The sequence below is a fragment of the Chenopodium quinoa genome, unplaced genomic scaffold (assembly GCF_001683475.1).
Source record: "Chenopodium quinoa cultivar QQ74 unplaced genomic scaffold, ASM168347v1, whole genome shotgun sequence".
NCBI lineage: Eukaryota > Viridiplantae > Streptophyta > Magnoliopsida > Caryophyllales > Amaranthaceae > Chenopodium > Chenopodium quinoa.
This window is the reverse complement of record NW_018744080.1, coordinates 1,048,601-1,072,385: the sequence shown is the minus strand read 5'-3', so window position 1 is coordinate 1,072,385 and position 23,785 is coordinate 1,048,601. Positions and strand designations below refer to the sequence as shown.

The 23,785-nt window shown below is 32.5% G+C and overlaps 1 protein-coding gene across 1 annotated transcript; it reads left to right on the top strand.

The window, feature by feature from the left end:
• The first annotated feature begins 13,017 nt into the window (after window positions 1–13,017).
• Window positions 13,018–14,211, top strand: LOC110691420 (polygalacturonase inhibitor 1-like). Its single transcript, XM_021868343.1, has one exon. It carries the CDS (start codon window positions 13,080–13,082, stop codon window positions 14,022–14,024), a length of 945 nt encoding a protein of 314 aa, XP_021724035.1. The 5' UTR covers window positions 13,018–13,079; the 3' UTR covers window positions 14,025–14,211.
• Window positions 14,212–23,785: the final 9,574 nt, after the last annotated feature.

Sequence of the window (23,785 nt, the reverse complement as noted above, 5' to 3'; positions counted from 1 at the left end):
TAAGGATCATCACTCAAAACCTTAATTTCATCAACCTTTCTCAAAGCATTGAATCATTAAGCAACGTGTCATGTTACATGGGATTGAAACTCCTTTCAATATAATGTTGAACCTTATAAGAGTCTTATCAATATAAGTTTCTTAACCAAGCTCAAACATCATTCGAGACCTATCTCTATAGATCTTAAATCCCAAATGTACTCATCTTCTTCTTCAAGATTTTCATACAAAATGCATTAGCCATCACTTGACCCTTCAAGAAATGAATAATTGCTCTCTGTACTAGACCAAGAAGACTTCATAGCTCCCACTAAACATCTTATACACACAAGACCTTTTCTTCATTTTATGAGAACATCAAACGATTTGATTTACTCACAAAATTAAGAACACTAACTCCATGATGCTATGCATCCCTAGGATTATTGGATCTTCAAACTTTTGATTGTATCATATACAAGTCTTCTTTAATGAACAATTTCAATAAAGTGTTTTGAATTCCATCTACCAAATCTTATAAGGTAGTAATCACTAAAATATCTTTAATAGATCTTTGCAACATGACTAATATAAAGTTTTCATCGTAGTCATAGTCATACTATGAATTAGTTGAATCCTTTAATAAGTCTTTGCTTTAGTTAGAAAACATTTTTCTTTCTTGTCTGTTTTGCTTATAATGGGTCTTACCCAATTAGGCAAATTATTCAAGTGTCATACACTTGCTTATAGACTTAGAATCTATTTCAGATTTCCTGGTTTTTAAACCACTTGGAGTTATAACTTGTCAAATCATCTTTGTTACTTGCATAATCATCATGTTCCAAAACAAATATTTTAGAACTCTTAGTCAATATGAAATCATATTTCTTTGGCTTATTTTTACATATGCTAGTCATCATTGTGGGTTTTTATGCAACAATTGAAACTTATACAACAACTTTGTTTAGCTTTCAATGAGAAACGACAATTGAGGATGTGCACTTGGAATGTACTACCTTCGACACATGGTTATTATTCCCATTACACTTAATGAGACCACGCGTTGTCATTTGTAACATGAGGTGAATCATGCTCATATTGTTGCTTTGATTTGATTATTTCTCAAATTTATTCGAGATTTTCGAATCACTTTTCTTGAACTCTTTCAAGGCTCTCGAACTTTTCGAGATTCTTATACTCCCACTTGCCTTTTTGAGGAGGCACTTTTAGCATAGGGTGAACCAATCATGGTTTGAACCATGTTTGTTTGTTTCTTTTCTCGAACTCTGTCAAGATTTACACTACTCCCACTTTACCTTTTGGAACAATTTCCATAAGGGCACCTACTTGAGCAACAAACATTTTGTGCTAAGTATGATTTGTGTAGTAGTACCCCGTGCTCTGTGTAGGAATTAATCGTGCATTAAACGATTTAATACAATATTTATTCCTTGCTTTGTAGAAAGGCTTAATAAGAAATTTTCTTATCCATATCACATATGAAGCCTTTGCTACAATTTGATTTGACCTATGTAGTTTGTTTAGTTTTGTAGCTTATCTTAAAAGTATATTCCCTGAATAATGGTTGGAAGATAGGTAATTTTATCCATTATCAAAATATATCTCATATAGATTGATAGCTCCCTTCATAAACACTTCACAAGGTTTTCTTTCGGAGTTTGTCGTAAAACGATTTCACAACTCTTGGATGTTTATCAAGGTCTTGGCTTAAATTCTCATTATTACGATCATATCGCAATATTTTGAATGTGTTGCCAAGTAAATGTCTTGACTCAAATTTTCACAATACAATCATATTGTAATGCAATTATTATCTTGTCAAGTTGATATTGAACTTCATACTGAACATTTTGAACTTTTTCAAAATTTTCACTCTTATGCTTCAACTAAGCACAAGTAGTGATCGTATCTCAAATGAAGTTTCATTGTTCGTCTCTAGCCTTTGAACCTTTGGTTTTCTTACATCGATATGTATTCGACCTAGAGTTCTCATCATCATTTCTCTAAATGGTGACTTTGTCAATAATTTCAAATTAGAATGATATTTACATATATCAATGGATTCATAATCCAATGATATTGAAAGTCCATGCCTTTGGATTTTCCGCATGCAATGTTCATTTTCATTCGAATTTTTGACATTTTAGAGACAATTTATATACTACCTTTGTTACATATTATTTGCAACGATTTGACATAAAGTAGAGAGAAAAAATGTCCAATCGTTGCAAATAATATGTAACGGAGGTAGTATATAGAAATGGTTTAATTATTTCTATCATATAGAACTTTGAACCTATTTAGCAATCTCAAAACACATTATAACTAAATGAAGCATAGAATAACATTTATTCCACGTTTTTGAATCTTCGATGCTTAGTCAATACTAACATTGAATGGTGTTTTGATAATGGCAAGAATGAATAACATTTATTTAATTCTAGCCAATAACTAGTTAAGGTGAAATATAGGTCCTACTTGTAAAGTTGAAACTTTTGCTTCCAGACTCGTAGACTTTACTTGTGAAGTAGCAACATTTGCTTCTAAACTTGTAGATTTATTTCTCCCTTAGCCATACTTCTTCATTTAGTTCAACCTCATTCTCAATGAGAGAGAACTAAACAAGACATCATATGTCCAAAAAGTAGCAATGTGCTAAATCAATTTCTATAATATACTTCTTAAATTGGAACATTTCCATTCTTTTACCTTCCAACTATATGAGGTAGTTTCTAATCAATTGGAATTGGTCCATTTAATTTGAAACATTTGTTGTTCATAATAACTTTTAGCATGTAAGTATTCTAGGTTTGAGAAGTAGCAACTTGTTTGCATTTCTTGGCCTATAACTTCTTAATGCAATCCTCATATATTCCTAAACCTTTCCCATTTGAGCCACTTAGAACACTTCTCTTTGGTTCAAAATGATACTTTACTTAACTACTTTAAGCACATTTCATGATTTTGCTAAGTCTATTCAATCATTATTTATAATAGAGTTTAATCAACTATTTAACTCTTATATAAAGTGGATGAAGAATAGCGTCGTTTGATCAACTTTTGATCATAGAGATTTCCAATCACTTTCTTATATTCAATTATATTGAAGATAAGAGATTTTATTGGACTTTTATACTTGTCTTTTAGAGGGTTTGTACCTCCCATCTCATTATATCCCTTGAAGCACTTTTCAAAATGAAGATGTGTTGGCATTTTACTCAAACATTTTGAATCAAACCAACCTTAGACATGTGACATGGATTTCTAAAAATTTCCTTTTAGAACCATCTTAGAAAAATTGGAATATAGGTTTATGGATTATCTTTTAAACTTTTGAGAACATTTCTGAACTTTATTTTCAATCGAGGAGATTATATATAATAATAAATTAGAACGACATGTTACTTGTAAGTAAACGCAAAATTCAATTATGTTTAATAAAAATTTAAAGTGCCATAAGCGAATTAAATTGGCAACTTTAAAGAATTTATTCAATTTTAATTGATCCCTATTGAATAAAATGATTCCAAGATCCTTTATTTGTGCAATAATTGACCGGACTGAGGCCCTACCATCAAGTATTGCATTTTCAAGGTGAGTAAACTCTTTACTGATTACAACTCTTTGTAACTCTTGGTTGAATAATTAATCATCACATGTTTAATTATTACCCTTAGCTTCAAGGTTCTAAACTCTTTAGGTAACCTTGTTGAGTATAATCAATCAAAATTGTAAAACGTGATTTACCCCCACTCCCCTAAGATATAATATGACACCCAGCTGAGGCATGACCTATCAAAAATATCAAAGGTTTCATCGGGTTTTTAATGGGAAAAGCAACCTCAATATTACTGGGACATAGATTTATTATGTTGTGATTAAATAGTGAACTCTAGCGCATCATCACAAAACATCAATAAAATCTAACATGCATAATAAACTAAATGCATAAACAAGACATAGCATTGCCCCTAATCCTAAGAAACTAATAAAGCAAAAAACTCCCACTTGAACCTTCATGGATCTCATCCACCTTGCTCCTTTGGGCCTTCACTTCATGGGCTTCTTGGATTAACTGCAACCTGTAATTTTACTCTGTTCTACCTACTACTTAAATAAAATGAAATAAAATTACAAAAATACTTTATCGGTACGTAGACCGTACTAAGATTACAAAAATACATCACGATGCGTAGATCATATTTAGTAATCTACTGGGCCATACTAGTCATTATATAGCAATAAATAACATCATATATTATAAAATTGCCACATAATAAATCACTCATCATGCTTTCCTAAACTACAACATCGAATGTTCACAATTAAGGAAACATGACACCAAAATATCTCATATTTTAATTAATGCAATTAGATAATATCATATATTATTCATGACCATCAATAAAATATCATATATTCTAAATTAGTCATGAGGTAGAATCAAATCTTATTTTAATCTTAAAAGATAAATCATATTAATCCTCAAAGATTATCCTAACAATGTTAGGAAATTCTATCCTAATTACTAGCCAATCACAAAATTTTAAATCAATTATTATCCAAAAATAATTATGGGTTAATCGCATTATTTAAATCAATTATTATCCTTTTGGAATATGCTCAGAATATCCTAACAAATCTTATCCAAAATTAACCACTTTAATTATGGATAATTACCAGTTTAACAACTTTAAATATGGATAATATCAAATACAACAACTTTTGAAAGATTTGATTTTATTCTAAAATAAAAGATTTTATCCAAATAAAACCGATTTTATCTTTCAAAATAAAATATCATGTTTTCAAAATATTTTATCCCATCCAAAATAAATCATATTTATCTTGAAATGTTTTTAAAATAATTTGTTTTTTGAAAACCGTGCACCAGCCACCGTGGTGTGGCCAGCCAAAGCCGGCCACGGAGGCCATACACCGTGACGTGTACGCTGCTCTGCGGCGGTGCACAGCAGCAGCAGTGCCGCGCAACCCTTGCACGGTGCTGCTGTTGCTGCCTTTGCTGACCCGTCTTCTTGCCCCACCCCGTCCCTCCCTCCGGACCACCTGCGGCGGCAGCCGCTGTGGCTGCGCCACCCAGCCGCAGTTGCCGCTGCTAAACCCTTTTTTTTATTTCAATTTTAATTAACAACTTTTGTTAAATAAAATTAGTGTGGTCCATGATAAATTAAAACATAACTTTTATGCTAATTCATCCTATTAAAATTAAATTCACAATCTAATTTTAAAACTAGGGTTCTTCATGAAAAAATAATCCCCAATTTAATTTAATTTTTAAATTAAATCATTAATCATGCAAAATTCATAATTTATACATGAAATCAATGGTATTAAAATCATGAAGCATATTTAAAATGAATTTAATCAAAACCAAAACACAAAATTCATAATTTAGGGTTAGGGTTTCGAAATTTTTCGAAAAAATAGGGTGGGGTTTTCTAAATTTTCGAGTGATTTGGGGCAAAATTTGGATCTCTTCATGGCTATTTTGAGCATTATTAAATCACATTTAATCAATTCCAAGAGTTAAATCACATTTAATATAATAATTGACCCATAATTAAATTATTCTCCCTCCTAATTGATTTAAAATTGTGGACTATCAAAGAATTATAGTCAGTATGCATAAATGCAATAGGCTCTGATACCACTGTAGGGAATTATAGGTACTACGCAGCGGAAAAACATGAATCATATTCATACAGTACCTAATCCCAAGATCTAATGCATAACACATAAAGAACATATAATCGTACCTTTGAAGCGTGATTCCACGTGTGATCGAGCAAGAACAATGGGAGATAAAGAACCCCAAGCGTGATTCCTCTACTTAGTCCACGAGCATGGATTAAACCTCCACTAATGTTAGTTAGTTGTGACTGAACACTTCAATCAACCTTCAACGGAGATTTGAGCCACGAACACACCACAACACCACCCACGCGCCACCCGAGGAGGAGGGTCGTACAGACAAGGAGGAGAGAGAGAGGGCCGAGTAGAGAGAGAGAGAGTTAGGGTTTTTGGGAAACCTGGTTGCTTGTGTGACAATATACTGTATGTCAATTTTTCTGTCATGCAACCCTAGGCATGGTTTATATTTATAGATCATATTTAGAAATAAAACCATGTCAAGTCCAAAACCCATTAGACTCTTCTAACTATCCAAGTCCAATTATCAACATGGTATGTCATGAACTCATGAGGCCCAATAATGGGCCTCTAACTTGTTTAACCCAATACTCTTATGTGTGACCTTGTAGGATCCATTCTATAAGGCTTTGGGCCATTAAGCTAGCCCAAAGATCAATTGTCATATCTAGCACCAAACATTGACGACCCTATAGAATGAACTTATTATCTCCATAATAGTAATCCTTGATATATCTAGTAATTGCACTTATCGAAGACATAACTCCTTCACGGGTCTCTCCATATTCCTTGATTTTTTTTTAACAATTCCAAGAGACTTGTTTTCTTAAATGATGGGTCTCTTTGATATTTCGAGAGACCTGTCGTTTAAGATAATGGGTCTCTCCTTTGTAAGGAACCCGTTATGCACATAACCGGTCTCTTATATCGGGTCTCTTTGACCATTTTTGTAGTAGTGAGTTTTAAATACATCTATATCTATACTATATATTAAAAAGTGTTCATTTTAAAGGAATGTCTTACGCGCCACACTTCAACGTATATGACACCATGTCACTATATATGCCACGTCACTATTTTAAATACATGCGACATATAAGCTTGCAACTTCATATAAAAATATAAGTAATTTATGGTTTGATCAAGATTTGAACTCGTAGCCTTTAACCAATAAAGGTTATACACTTACCATCTCAACCAACCTTTATTACTGTTTTGATTTACACATAATCAACATTATATATTCCTTTCAAATTAGAGGTTAAGTAATTTATTTATTCTTCACAAGATTAGAAAATAAATACATATGAGTTAAAAAAACCCGTAACATCCGAGGCAATGCCTAGATCATACACTAGATATATAAATAGTTGAATATAATTATAAAATTAAATATGTACAAAGTTCAAACTAGCAATGCGGAGCATCGTCCAGAAAACACATTAGTTTTTTTTTATTACAAGGTAAGGAAATAAGAAACATTAATAAGTGGAGTATGTTATTGGCGTTATGGCATGTGTTGTCACACGTGTGTTGTGCTTTTAACAAAATAGGGGCTACATATGGCCATACAAAATAAGGTGCGGGTGCATATAAGATAAAAATTATTGTAAGATGAAACCACCTTTGTTAGAATGACTTAGGCTAACCATTAAGAGTTGACTATAATGGTAAGCAAATTGATGTCATTTAAGGGAAATTTCTGGTTCGAGTCTCACCGTATGCAAAAACTCTTGTTGGGAGACTCACCCAGTCAGGTATGTGCTACCCAAGTCAGATCTGGATGTAGTCGGAGCTAACATCTAGTGAATCGGGTGAGCATCCTAATAAAAAAATGACTTAGGTTACATACAAAGATTTTGATAATCCGCGTGTATAAATTAGGAATGGCAATGGATCGGATTTGGGTCGGATGGCGCTTCACCCTTATCCATCCGCTGCATCTGATCCACCCGTCATCCGTTTAACCCGTCATCCATATCCGATAGATCTATCCATTATTTGCAGGTGAAACAGATAGATCGAGTGCTTAGTGGGTGATAACGATAATAAATGAACTTCTCTTCGAATTAAAAATAATAATAAAATAAGTAATTTAAAAAAGACATACAACATTAATTAATTAACTAATCGTCATTATCTTTGGCTCCTTCTTTAACCTGTGTTTTCTTGACCTTGTGCAATCAAACACTTAACAGTCACTGGCAATGGCAAGGTTGATAGCAATTAAAAGGGTTATATATAGAAGAGTGGAAGATCTATGTTCATTATCTACACCACTTAGAGGATTAGGATGTTTGATGAAAATGATTTGCATGAGCGATGTATACAATGTACTTAGTGTACTTAGTGAAAGGTCAACTAATTAGTATATTTCCTTTTTTATCGATATGTATTGGGTGGATGACGGATCGGGTGGTAAGCAGATGACTTGGAGCTCTATCTGAATCTAATTTGATCCGTCACCCATTCATCCATCATCTGTCTGTCATCCATTTAAATCAGGTTTTCCTCCATTTATTAATAGCGAGTGGATCTGATCCGTTGGAAAGTTGTTAAAAAGACAAAAAAAAAGCCTATCCACCACCCCCACCAGCAGCCCACGCCCCCATCCACCACCCAACACCACCAGCTCCCTTAACCTGTACCACCAACCCCCTAACTCGTACCACCAGTCACTAGCTAACCACTAAACCTCCACCAGAACCCCTTAATTCCCACCAAACCGAAACAGATCCACCCCTAGCCCTAACAAATTCATCCGAACCACCCATCCTAAGAAAACCACCCCACCACCAACCGAAACCACCATCGCCGCCGACTATATTTTTCATGGTTGAATTTGTCCTGAAAACCTATGTATTCATCATAAGAAGAGAGAGAAGGGCGAAATTCTAGATCGAAATTGTTGGCGTTGATGTTGATGTCGGTGTTGGTGTTGGTGTTGTTGTTGATGTCGATGTTGGCGGTGGTGGTGGGAGATATGAGGTGGTTAAAAGAGGGGAAAGAAGAGGAGAGAAAGACAAGATGAAAGAGAAGAGAGGAAGAGAAGAAGAACGACAAAAGAGAGAAGTAGAACGAAGAGAAAAGGAGAATGAAAAGAAGAAAGAGAACGAAGAGGAGAGAGAAGAGGAAAGACTGAGAGATGGAGAAGGGGAAAGGGAAAGAAGTGGCAGAAATGAGTATAGGGTTTTGGGGTTTCTTTAAAGGTTTTTTTTCTCTTTTTTCTTTTAATTATATTCTGACGGAACAATGCATCGGAAATTTTCGACGGAAAGTATATATATTCCGATGGTTTTATATTCCGTCAGAAATTCCCGACGGGATTTCTGAATTTGTCGGAAATATCCGACGGAAAAAAAAAACTGTCTGAACATTCGACTTTTTCGACGGCATTATGTGTTCGTCGGAACCAGTCTATCGCTATTTTCCTGTTTTCTAGTAGTGAGATCTAATGGGTTGTCGTGAAATTATGTCATCGGTGAAAAAGTTATCAAGTTTTCAATTATAAACAGATGAATTAAAAGGAACACATCCTCACGGCTACAAATTAAATAATCGTAAGATTGTCTCTCTAACAAGGTTGTACTTTCTAGCGATATAAGCGGAAGATGTTCCATGGTGCAAGATCTGTCGATGATCATAGTTTTTATGAAGGAAAATTTTATTTGATTCAATATCTTATGTATTTGTGAACGTCAAATATATATTGTAGATGTCGCATGACTTTTATTAGTGAGATATTTTTTCTATTTAAAAAAAAATCAATACTATATACTAAAGTAATCCCTAGGAATATTCTAGAATAACAGGTGTCACGTTTACATTAAAAAATTTCCCGCCAAAAACTTTTACTTTTTTTTTATTATTTTCCATAGAAAATAAAAATATAATTGATGAATAAAAATATACAGCCTTAATTCCAAAAAAAAAAAATTATACATATACATATATAATAATTGACGAAAAATAATATATAGCCTTAATTATATATATATATATATATATATATATATATATACATATATATATATATACATATATATATATATATACATATATATATATATATATACACACACCCAGGTGCAACATAGAGGTAGGTGTATTCAAAGGTAGGTTTTTTTCGTTTATTTGATATATTTCTCATTTTAATTAAGATTTTACAATGATCAAAAAAATATTAAATAGGAAGAAAATACCCTAGGTGCATGCACCCAAGTGTACATAAAATGAGCATAAGATTTTAGACAAAAATTATTTTTTTTAAAATTAAATGTAGTATTATGTGTTAATACGTGAATACTTATTTCAAATTACCGTGCAATGCACGGGTCTTAACCTAGTTAGCACAATAATGCAAAGGTAGCAACATGGTCCCACTTTATTGAAAAGTAGGTTTGATTTGAATAAATTTCATAAAAATGGCAAATTTGTTAAAAAAAAAACCCTTTAAAATAATGTATCATTTTGCGAAAAAAAAAACCCTTTTAAAAGCTTTATTGTAAAGAAAACTCGAAGTTAAATTTTTTTGTTAAAACAACCTAGTAGCACTAATTCACATAATTAATATCTAATTTCTTCTAATCACTCTATAACTCTTTTAACTATTTAATATTTAAATTAATTTACACTACTAGAAATAGGCCCATTTACGAAGGAAAAATTTTATCGGAAACACCTTGAAATCCGTCGGAAAAGAGGTTTCCGACAGAATTCCGCCGGAAGTGGTTGTCGGAAATGACATGGTAGGAAAAATGACCTTTTCCGACGGAAACGCTATTCCGACGGTATTTTCCGTCATAACAGATTTTCCGGCACCGGATAAGTTCGTCGGAAATTTCCGACGAAATAGTAAATTCGGTCGGAAACTTTCGACTGGAATTCCGTCGGAAAGTTATTTTATGCAATTAAAAAAAAACACTGCTCCACCACCGGCACGGCTTCACCACCCAAAACAAAGCTGTCAACCCCACCGCAACACAAAACCACCCTAAGCTACCTGACCCTAACCCTCCATGGCCCCCCTTAACCCACTACAACCACAACCACCACCTAACCCTAACCCACCTCAGCCTAACCCATCACAGCCACCTACCCGTAACCGTAACCCACCACAACCACCACCTCACACAACCAGACCCACACCTAGCCCCACCAACCAGATCTACAACAACCCAAAAAAAAAACCGCAAAACACAAACCATAACAAACCCCAGATCCCCAGCCACCCCAAACCCTAGCCGACCACCGGATCCCCACCAATTCCAGCCCAAACCCTAACCGCAAAACACAAACAGAAACTTACCACCACCACCACCACGTACCCACCCACCATGGCTTCCTTCTTCTCGCCGACAAACCAAAAAAATATTAAAAAAAACACATACATACCTTAAAACTTGAATTTGCTTCGAAATTAACCTCAAACTTGGTTTAATAAGGCCAAATTCGACCACGAAAACACTAGATCTAGTATTTTCATGGTCCAATTTGACCTTAAAAACCATTAATTTGTTTTAAACCCATCACCATAAATTAAAGATCATGAGAAGAGAAGGGGGAGGAGGAGAGGAGATAGAAAGAGAAGATGAGAAGGCGTTAGAATAGAGGAGGAGGAGGAGGAGAGGAGATAGAAAGAGAAGACGAGAAGGCGTCAGAAGAGAGGAGAGAAGGGGAGTCAGGAGAGGGGGAGGAGGAGAGGAGAGAAGAGAGGCGGATGAGAGAGAAAGAGGAGAAATGAAATGGGGTGGGGGGGGTTTTTCGTCGTAAATTTTGTACTTTCCGATGGATTTCTAGTAGTGGTCGTGTTGAAGATTGAGGTGAGAGAAAAAGAGAGATTGAAGAAGAAGAAGAAGAAGAAGAAGAAGAAGAAGAAGAAGAAGAAGAAGAAGAAGAAGAAGAAGAAGAAGGAGGTTGCTGCCATGGTTTAGGAAGGGGGGAGGTGGTCGCCGGGGGTGAGGGCTGTTGCCAGGGGAGGGGAAAAGGGTGGATGTCTGGTGATGGAGTGGTGGTTTTCTATATATTTTTTTTAATTTATAAATTAATTTAATTATTAAATAGTTAATCAAGAGTTAATAGAGTGATTAGAAGGAATTAGATGTTACTTAAGTGAGTTAGTGCTACTAGGTTGTTTTAAACAAAAAAAAAAATTAACTTAGGGTTTCTTTTACAATAAAGTTTTTTTATTTTTTGGGTTTCTTTTACAATAATATATTTTTTTTTTCTAATAAAAAAATTTGCCTATAAAAAATAGTAGTTATTAATCTTTATTTGGAAACTGTGTTCTTATAACTTTAGTCAATTTTTTTTATAAGTGTTTATTTAGCGACAAATACAAGTTTATCTGCCAGATAAACGAATTTTTGTTAATCTGGTGACATTTCTGAAAATATATTGAAAAAGCATGGTCATTTATTCAGTGCTTTTAATGAGCTGTCCAATTACTGTTTGCAACTTGCATTTGTTGTTTGGTGAGGAAATTACATATGTACCCCTCAACTAGTACATGAAAATACACATGTATCCCTCCATTGGTACTTGAAAATGGAATTAATTGGGCATAGCTCTTTATTTAGTGATAATTGAAAGGGAAAAAAACTTAGAAAGATGACGTCATAACTTGTTTAGGCGGAAAGATCTTCATAAGAAATTGATAGGTGTTAGTTAATGATGTCAGTAATGACATGTTTTAGTATTCCCTCTGTCCCTAAATTAGAAGCCTATTTCGGTTTATTATGCGAGTAATTAATATTAGAAATAAGCTTCTAATAAAGGGACAGTGGGATTAATAGTTAATTAATACTTAATACAATATATATATATATATATATATATATATATATATATATATATATTGGTGCATAAATGCATTGCTTGATATATCTCCCTTATAAAGTTATAATCCGCCTATAAATAGCAATAATTACGTAATGCAAATATACTATTTTAATATAATGGTTACGTATTACATCTTATTAAATAGTTCAAATATCGACGAGCTTGTTAAATGCTTTTGGCAGATTGATCTTGAATTGATTCGAAACTAAGAATCGCCACCGAATGAAATCCATACATTTTGACTATCTTCATTGTTTTTACTTCTCTATACACAATAATATCAGTATATCACATAATTGAGACATTGAGCCCACTTTGAATGAGACATTATGACTCACTCGCCCGCCTTTGGTCCACTTGATCATGCTTCATTTATCCACTTGCAATGCTTTAATTATAGTTAAACACTATATGCTACCTAATCCTACGTCATTATATAGATTAAAGTTTAATTTAATGTTGTTTCAAATCTTTATGTTGTCTATCTATATATAGAAACTCTCTTTCATTTATGTTTCTCATCATAAACACAAACTTTCTTTTTTAATCCTATAACCAATTAAAACACCATGCAAGCTCCTACACTAAAATGTTCTCTCTTCTTCTTTTGTTACACTTTCTTGCTTTTCCTCTCATCCCTAAACCTAGCTTCCTCGGCCATTGTATGTAACCCAAGTGACAAAAAAGCTCTCCTTGATATCAAATACCATTTCCACAATGTCTCTGCTTTCAAAACTTGGGATCCTAAAACAGATTGTTGTAACGAATGGTCAGGTGTCTTAGGCTGTGATAAACATGGCCATGTTACAACACTCGATTTCACTTCTTACAACCTTACCGGCCCAATCCCCTCATCGCTTGGTCAATTACGTAAGCTTAAGACCGCTATTCTCCATACAAACAATCTCTCCGGTCATATTCCATCCTTTTTGGGATTTATGAGAAACTTAGAGTTCCTTTACCTCTATGATAATAAACTTACCGGTCCAATCCCGTCTTCACTCTCTCAACTCCCCAAAATCTCTGCAATTAGTCTAGGCTTAAACCAACTCACAGGCTCCATCCCTGAGTCCTTTGGCTCATTCAAAAGCCCTTTAATAACCTCCTTATCCCTCTATTCCAACAAATTATCTGGATCGATCCCAAGATCAGTTGGAAAGGCTAACATTCAATTGTTAGATCTCAACGACAACAAGTTTACGGGTGATGCATCATTTCTATTTTCAAAAGACAACACATCTTTGTTCAATATAGATATAAGTAACAATCTCTTTCACTTTGATTTTTCAAATGTTGACCTTCCTCAAAGTTTGGAGTATCTAAACATAAGCCATAACAAAATCTATGGTTCATTGCCTAAACGATTAGGGCAGTTGCCTTTGAAAAAGATTGACGTGAGTTTCAACCAGCTTTGTGGGAAGATACCAACTGGTAGGAGATTAAAGCAATTTAGCCCCGTATTCTTTTCCCATAACAAGTGCTTGTGCGGTCCACCATTAGCACCTTGCCATTAGTAAACTTTATATGTATATTGCACTAGCTTATTTACATTCAGTAATTTAAATAAGGAGACCGAGGAGGTGTACGTGAATTGAGAGTTGTACACTTGTACGTAACATGTTGTTGCATCTACTTCCTCGGTCACAAATGTATAAGTATTTTTTTTTTAAAAGTTGTCTGTAGTCGATTACAATGCTAGAATTTTTATTGTGCTTTTTTTTTTATCTATTTATTTTTATTTATAACATTGGTATTTTTATTTTATTTTTGCTAAGATAAAAATTCTAGTGTAGTCGTCGACTACGGACGACTACAATAAGAGATTAAATCTAAACCGTTGATATTTATTTATCTAATCTTAACCATCCAATCTAACACCTATGCTACACAGTCATCAAGGTTTTGTTTGGTTATTAGATAATTCTTTTTACATGATCGAAATTCTTTTTTACAATAATCGAAATAAATAGAAATTTTTAAATATATCATCTTCAACCATAAATCATCATTCACATTAAAATTAAACTTGATGTTCAACCTATGGCATCTACATCCTTGTACATTCTCATCTTCAACCATGTTGACTCGAATGAACAATACAAGAGGGGGGTGAATTGTATTGTGGAGGAACTAGGGTAATTTTCGCAGAATTCTTAAAGAAACTTAAACAAAAACTTTAAAGTGCAAGAGAGATTTTACGTGGAAAACTTCTTGGCCCTAATCAAGAAGAAAAACCACGACCACAAGGGATTTTAAACTCAACTCTTAATAATAATAGGGCAAACAGCCTATTACAAATTAAGACTCTAAACTCAAGTTCCTCAACGAACTTAAGTTCCCCCTCAACTGATCCCTCAATTAGTTGAGCTCTCGAATCTCTCTCTTTCTCCTTGCTTCACTCAAAGCAATTAAACACTCTAGAGTTTACCCAAACTCTACCCCAATACAACTCAAGATAAAACTTCTAAGATGCTAAGTACAAAGACACTCAAGGACTTAAGTGGATTTTTGACTCTTTTAGAAAAGCTAAGAATTGTAATGCTCGAGTGTATCTTTTCAACTGAAAAACCAAGGCTATTTATAGAAGAGTTTGGCAGTTAAAACATAGTCGCCTTGATCACCACTTAACCACGACTTCCTTAAACTAAGGAAGTGCAATTCGTGGATACTTGGGCAGCAAGCTGAGCATATTACAAGGAAGTGGTTTACTGTTCCAGTTTTTTCTCAACTTCCTTGACCAAGTAAAACAGTCGTTTTATAAAGAATATTTTTCAAATTAAATTTTCCAAAATAGTAGGATAGAATTAAAACAGAAAATCTTTTTAACTAACAAGATATTTTAACTGAAAAAGATATTTTTCAAAATAGAATAAGTTAAAATATGGAAGGATAAAATCTTTATTAAATAAAATTAAATCCACTTAAATTCTATCAATTTGCCATGTACTTAACATATATACAAGAAGCCTAAAATAAACATTAAAGATACATTAGACTCCTTGACACACTGTGAAGCTTCGACTCTGGAGCTTCAGTTCCTCACTCAAGGAACTTGGCTTCTGATTGTCTTCTATGCTCATCGTTGCATATAAAACCTATCCATACATCAAAGCTAATAGACAAAAGTTAAAGCTCCTATGGGTTTGCTTAGGTTCCTTGAGTCATCATCAAAACTTAAGATCAACAAACAAAAAATTTATTTCGATAAATTTGTGAATCTAACTGCAGTATAGAATCATTTGAATTGTTCAATTCAATTGTAGAAATAATTATTTTATTATTCAATTATATTAATGATATTAGAATCATGGGTATTATATTCACTCTTTTAACTTTATGCATATTCTTTTGACTAAGCATGTACGAAGAATAATGTTTTATGAATTTATTTTTATTTATTAACTTAGTTATATGTTTTATTTTCGCCATTATTATATGTTGAAACTCTCAAATGTAAACAATATGCCATTGTTGAAAGTTGAAGCTCTCAAAGGTAATAAAATTAAATTGTGATGGTGATGGCATGATTTTAGGTAAATATTAAAATAGATTTATTTGTTTAATTTAAAAAACTGAAATTAGATACGTGACAAATTTACCTAAAACTTATTTTAGGTAAAATATTAAAATAGATTTTTTTTACAATTTTAATTAAAATTAAATAAAAATGAATTTTTCTAAGACAAAAAAACTGAAATTAAAAAGAAGCGGTATATTTTTTTTTTTTTGAAGAATAAAAAAGAAGCAATTTCTCAAAATAGAAGAAATAAAAAAGAAGCTGTATTTATGGGAGGAAATATATAAAAATAATTAAATATCTTATCTTAACCTAAATTTAATTGGATTACTTTCAAAAAAATCTTTTACCGAAATTAAATTAGGTCAATAAATCTCCTCCATTTAGTCCATTATAGTGATAACATTTCCTTAAAAAAATTGATAACAATACTCTTATTATTTATCCAAATACAAAAAAATTTACTACTTTATCACGAATTATTAAATATTGTGTGAATAAGGGAAGATTAATTGTAATTGTATAAAGTATTAACTTTTTTTTTAATTAGGTATTAAGTATTAAATTTTTTTTTTCAAAAAAAGTATTAATTTTTTAAAAATTAAACAGAACAACGAACAAAAGAATTGAATAACTAAAAAAACTACCTTTTCTTCAAAAAAAAAAATCTACCTTTAGAGAAAAAAACATACCTTTACGGTTTACACTAATCAAATTAAAAAAAAATCTGACAAAAAAAAAGTCTAAATTTATCACAACACACTCCCCCTTATTTTAAGGAGAACCTACGTTCATCCCATTTTCTTTTTTTTTTTTATTTTTTTATTTTTATTTTATTTTTTTTTGTGTGTGTGTGTGAAAGATTCAATGTAATTTACTTTGACAATAAATAACTTGCATTTATTAAGAGGATGTTAATTACTCCGTATTAGAAAAATTCTAACAAGTTATAACTCAATATTTAAGAAACTCTAAAATACATGAGTGGTTCTACTTTTCCGTTTCTTCTATAAAAAAAATAAATAAATAAAAAGTATTTCTAAATTTCAAATATTAAGAAAAATTTTGACCCTTAATCTAGATAGATAATTATAATTAAAGAATCAAGTATATTTTCCCATTGATGAACAATCATAAGGTTTAAATTTAAAATGCTTGATTTAAGGGTATTATAATCCTTTACATATAATTGATATACTCCGTAATATTCATGTAAATGTATCCTTTAAATGTATCCTTTACATTTCTATTTGGGACATCCTAAACCACTTTTGAGAATAGCAAAAGTGGTACAGATTGAGAATTAGGGTATGTTCTGTTCACCTTATTTTCACTTATTTCAAGTGTAATAAGTTCAGATAAGTTCAGTTAAGTTCAGATAAGTTCTAATCAGGTTTAATCAGTTCTGATAAGGGTTACCCAAGTACAAATTACAACTAAAATAAGTTTTAATCAAATCTAATAAGTTCAGATTAGTTCAAATAAGTTAAAATAAGTTCAGATAAGTGAAATTAGGTGAATAGAACGCACCCTTAGTAAGGGCCTGATCATTTACTTAATTTCAGTTTAGTTCAGTTTAGCTTTAATCAGTTCAGTTCAGTTCAGTTCAGTTCCTAATATCCTTCTCTCATAAAATATTCATTTCAGCTCAGTTCAATTCAGGCTTAGCTCAGTTCAGTAAATGTGAACTGGCCCTAACTTAATATAGAGCACCCAATCATTGGTTGACAATAAATCAAGAATCCAGATTTATATAAAAAAAATCATATTTTTTTGGCATAATTATCATAATTTATTTATTTGGGATTATATATATATAGAGACGACCAAAGTTATTTTACGTATAGTTTTTTTTTAATCTTAAATTGTATAAAATTAGGAATTCATGACAAAAACACACGTAAATAAGTGTAATTAATTTTATATTTTTATGATTTCTTAAATTTATACGATTTTCTAGTGTATTTTTAATGCTTATATGTACTCCTAAGGGTTATGTATAGCATTTTTCATTTATCTTTTACTTGGTAGGAATATTGTTTTTCAGCACCCTTATTGGCTTAATGGAATAAAGAATACCATATCATATGCAATAGGTTGAAACACGTCGATTTAACTATTAACTTTTTTTATTTATTAAGTTTGAAATGAATATTCACCTTTATCTTAGTAAATGGCAAGTGTTTAAAAATTGAGTCTATTATCAATATTATTTTGTGTACCCTAACACATTGAGAATACCTAACCAGTAATTGGTACAAACATACATATTAAGTTCTACGATGATTTGATGAACAATTTAGTGTATTTGGTATTCAAAATGATCGAGAAATGTCACTTCAACATAAATTGTATGACAATTATTTGTATCAATAATTACTTCAAAAAAAAATTTAGGGAATTCCCAATTAAATATTAGGTAGTCCTAATTATAGGACATTCGTTCCCAACAATATACTTCTAAAAAAATTTAGTGAATTTCCAATTAAATATTAGGTAGACCTAAATAAAACGTTATGTGACTTATGTCAAACAAATTAAAGGTGATATACATTATATAAAATGAATTAAGGAATTCCCAATAAAATATTAGGTAGTCCTAAATAAATATATATAGTACTATAATTATGCCAACAATGTAAATAAAAAGAGAGAAGATGTTTAATTTATTGATATCATTTTATTTACTTATCCAAATATTTTTAATTTATTATCAAGAGATGGATTAATATTAGGAAAAGTTGAAGATAATGTTTCAATCTAGATAAGTTAAAATCATTAAGTATTACAGTACATGTAAGTAAATAATATAGTACTCTATATTCGTCTATTGCATATTCTCTCTTTAATCCTTACTCCATTAGGGGATTAATCTGATTTTTCACTTATCTGAACTTATCTTACTTAACTTATCTTAATTAAAATGGACTTAGGGCCTGTTCACATTTACTGAACTGGGCTGAATTGACCTGAACTGGTTGGAGCTGAACTGAACTAAACTAAATTGAACTGATTGGAGCTGAATTGAAATGAACTGAGCTAAAATGTAATTCTATGAGAGAAGGAAATTCGGAGCTGAACTGAACTGAACTGAACTGATTAGAGCTGAATTGAACTGAAGTAAATATGAACAGACCCTTATTTGAAAATATTAAAACTTATTTTAGCTGTAATATGAAGCTGGATAACCCTTTACAGAACTTATTTTTCCAAAATTGAACTTATGCAAACTAATTAGACCAAATAAGTGAAAATAAGGTGAACAAAACAGGCCATTATCTAAAAATATTAAGATATAAAATATATATACTCTTATTTATCTAAAAAAACACGAAACATATATAATTATTAACTATATGTTTAAAGGAATAACATAATGATTTATATATAGCATTGATGTGTTGTATATTGATTTTAATCAAACCCTAGTCACTAATGAATATTTTAATGGATATATAGAAAATGTATGTATAAAAAAATTTTAATTGAACAGTATTTCAAAATAACTCTTTATACATATATTTGTATAATTTTTTTTTTATAGGAAATTCTATATGGTATCCCTCAACTTTTAAAAATTCTATATATATATATATATATATATATATATATATATATATATATATATATTGTGCTCTTTAAAAATTCTATATGATGGTATGGCAAATTTTCATTCCTTAAAGTGACACCCTACTTTTTAATTTTATTACTAACCCGTCATTAAACACCCTAATTATTGACCCTAATATGCATGTGATTTTACCACCCAGCTTCGAAAATATATACATGCACATATATATACAATTAATGAATTCGAAAATATATACATGCACATATATAGATTAATCAACAAATTTGTTGTTGATGTGGTGATTGAGACTATACTTGTTAGGGAAGATTGCACATTCGATCCCCCGCAATAACAATTGGGAGGAGATTGGAACCTAACCACCCAGAACTAATCCCTAAATCCGGATTAGCCCAAAAAGGGTATGTGAATCGAGTGGAACACGAAAAAAAGAAAAATCAGCCCAACGAATTATTTCTCATTTTAAAATGAACAAATATGTACATTAGTACTTGATGTTTCACTTTTATTAATTTTATATAATTATTATTTAACATGCTCAAATAACACCAACAAATAATTATAGAAAGTACTAAGATATGAACAAATAATAACTATTGCATTGAAACACCAACAAATAATAGAAAGTAAAAGATATGAACAAATAATAAACTTGTAAAAAATATTCATTGCTTTTCTTCAAAAAAAAAATATACTTGTGTTAAATATTAAGAAGAAATAATGGGAGAGATCAGAGAAAATTTTTGTGTGTATTCTTATTCCATCTAATACGGGATATTTATACATATATATTATCTAGGGTTCCATCATCGGATAAGATCAAATACCCAACTCTAGAATATTCTAGATAATACATGGGATAATAGTCATCCACATTTAATATTTCATAACACTCCCCCTTGGATGACTATAAAACGATAACTAAAATTTACTAAAAAAACTCGTACAAATAATTTATAATGCACATAAGATGCTGCCTCGTTAAAAACCTTATCAGGAAAACCCAGTGGGAAAAACCATGATTAAGGAAAAAAGAGTGCAGCGCGCATTAACTCCCCCTCATGACTACATCACTTGAGATCTTTAAGACGACGCAATCCAATGCCGTAAGCTAACTTTTTGAATGTGGCGGTTGGGAGCGCCTTAGTAAACAAATCTGCCAAGTTTTCACTCGAGCGAATCTTAAGAACTTTTATATCACCATTCTTCTGTAGATCATGAGTGTAGAAGAATTTTGGTAAAATGTGCTTTGTTCGATCACCTTTGATATACCCTTCCTTAAGCTGGGCGATGCATGCTGTATTATCCTCATATAAAGTCGTTGGAACTTCTTTCTCGGAGTTTATGCCACAATCTGTCTGTATATGTTGAATTACAGATCTTAACCATACACATTCACGACTAGCCTCATGGATTGCCAAAATTTCTGCATGGTTAGAAGAAGTAGCTGCAATTGTTTGTTTCATAGAACGCCAAGAAATAGAAGTACCTCCACACATAAACACATATCCAGTTTGTGATCTAGCATTATGAGGATCAGACATATACCCTGCATCTGCAAAACCAATCAAACCTTCTTTGGATAGGTTAGAGAAAAACAAACCCATATCTTTCGTACCTTGAAGGTAACGAAGTACATGCTTAACCCCATTCCAATGCCTTCGGGTGGGGCATGAGCTAAATCTTGCTAACAAATTTACTGAAAATGATATGTCGGGCCGTGTATGACTAGCAAGATACATTAATGCCCCTATTGCACTTAAATATGGTACTTCAGGACCAAGAATTTCTTCATCATTCTCCCGAGGTCGGAAGGGATCTTTTTCTACATCAAGTGCTCTAACAACCATGGGGCTACTCAGTGGATGTGCTGTATCCATAGAAAATCTTCTAAGGACCTTTTCTATGTATGTTGACTGGTGCACAAGGATTTCATTCTTTAGGTGTTCAATTTGTAGCCCTAGGCAAAAATTAGTTTTTCCAAGATCTTTCATTTCAAATTCTTTCTTTAAGCACTCCATTGTTATTGAAATCTCTTCAGGAGTTCCAATAATATTTAAATCATCAACATATACTGCAATTATGACATATCCTGATACAAATCTCTTTATAAAAATGCATGGGCATATAGGGTCATTCTTATACCCTTCTTTCAACAAGTACTCACTTAGTCGATTATACCACATGCGCCCTGATTGTTTCAATCCATATAGAGATCTATTCAATTTTATTGAGTACTGTTCTCGAGAACTTCCATTTGCTGCTTCTGGAAGTTTAAATCCTTCTGGGAGTTTCATGTATATGTCATTATCTAGTGGGCCATATAGGTAAGCTGTGACTACATCCATCAAGCGTAAATCAAGTCCTTCTCTTATTGGCAGACTGATTAGAAATCTAAAAGTAGTTGCATCCACCACGGGAGAGTATGTCTCCTCATAATCAATACCGGGTCTTTGTGAGAATCCTTGTGCAACTAATCGGGCCTTGTATCTTACAATATCACCATTTTCATTTCTTTTTCGTACAAAGACCCATTTATATCCCACTGGTATTACACCTTCAGGTGTACGGACTACAGGTCCAAATACTACTCTTTTTTCAAGAGATTTCAATTCAGTTTCAATTGCTTCTTTCCATTTTTTCCAATCACTTCTTTGTCTACATTCATCAATGGACTTTGGCTCATGATCCTCTTCATCATTCATGACATCTAATGCTACATTGCATGCAAAAACATCATCGACGTCGATTTGGTTTCGGTTCCATATAACTCCAGACATGATTGAATTTGTTGAAATTTCTTCATTATCAGGTACCTGAATATCTTTTTTCATCATGTCTAGGGTCTCTTCTGGAGATCCTTCAAAATTAATAGCTTCCTCGGTTTGGCCATTGTCAATAGTTGCTCCTTTTTTCTTCCGAGGGTTTTTATCTTTGGAACCGATGGGTCTACCACGCTTCAGGCGTGCTTTAGAATTATTTGCAATTTGGGCTTGTCCTTCTGGGACATCAATTTTAATCGGAGCATTTTCAGCTGGTATATGTGACTTGGTCACTTTCTTTGGGTCAGCAAATGAGTCTGGCAATTGATTTGCTAAGTTTTGTAAATGAATTATCTTTTGGACTTCCAATTCACATTGTTTAGTACGAGGATCAAGGTGAGATAATGATAATTCATTCCAACTGATTTCCTTTTGCAGCTGTTTATTTTCTCCCCCTAATGTTGGAAAGACTGATTCATCAAAACGGCAATCTGCAAAACGAGCCGTAAATAAATCTCCTGTCGTTGGCTCTAGGTACTTAATTATCGATGGAGATTCATATCCAACATATATCCCTAGTCTTCTTTGAGGGCCCATTTTAGTGCGTTGTGGTGGAGCAATTGGAACATATACTGCACATCCAAATATTCTCAAATGGGATACATTTGGTTCCTGACCAAAAACCAATTGTGATGGGGAGAATTTATGATGACTTGTCGGCCTGATGCGAATTAGTGCTGCTGCATGTAATATAGCATGCCCCCAAGCAGAGGTTGGAAGCTTAGATTTCATAAGTAATGGTCTAGCAATCAATTGTAAACGTTTAATTAACGATTCCGCAAGACCATTTTGTGTGTGAACATGTGCTACAGGATGTTCAACACTAATCCCGATTGACATGCAATATTCATCAAAGGCCTGGGATGTGATTTCACCAGCGTTATCAAGACGAATAGCTTTAATAGGAAAGTCTGAAAAATGTGCTCGTAATCTGATCAACTGAGCAAGTAGTCTCGCAAATGCCAGGTTGCGAGTTGATAACAATGATAAGTGTGACCATCTAGTTGATGCATCTATTAAAACCATGAAATATCTAAATGGCCCACATGGGGGATGAATTGGTCCACATATATCCCCTTGTATACGTTCTAGAAAAGTAATTGATTCGGAATTTATTTTAGCTGGTGATGGCCGGAGTATTAACTTGCCTATTGAGCAAGCAGCACATGAAAAATTATTATGAAGAATCTGCTGGCTCTTCAATGAGTGTCCACATGAATTTTCGATTATTTTTCGCATCATTATTGAACCGGGATGGCCTAACCGGTCATGCCAAACTTTGAAGTCATCAGTAAACTTCTGGTTTACTATAGCATGTGATTCAATTGTATCGATTTTTGTATAGTA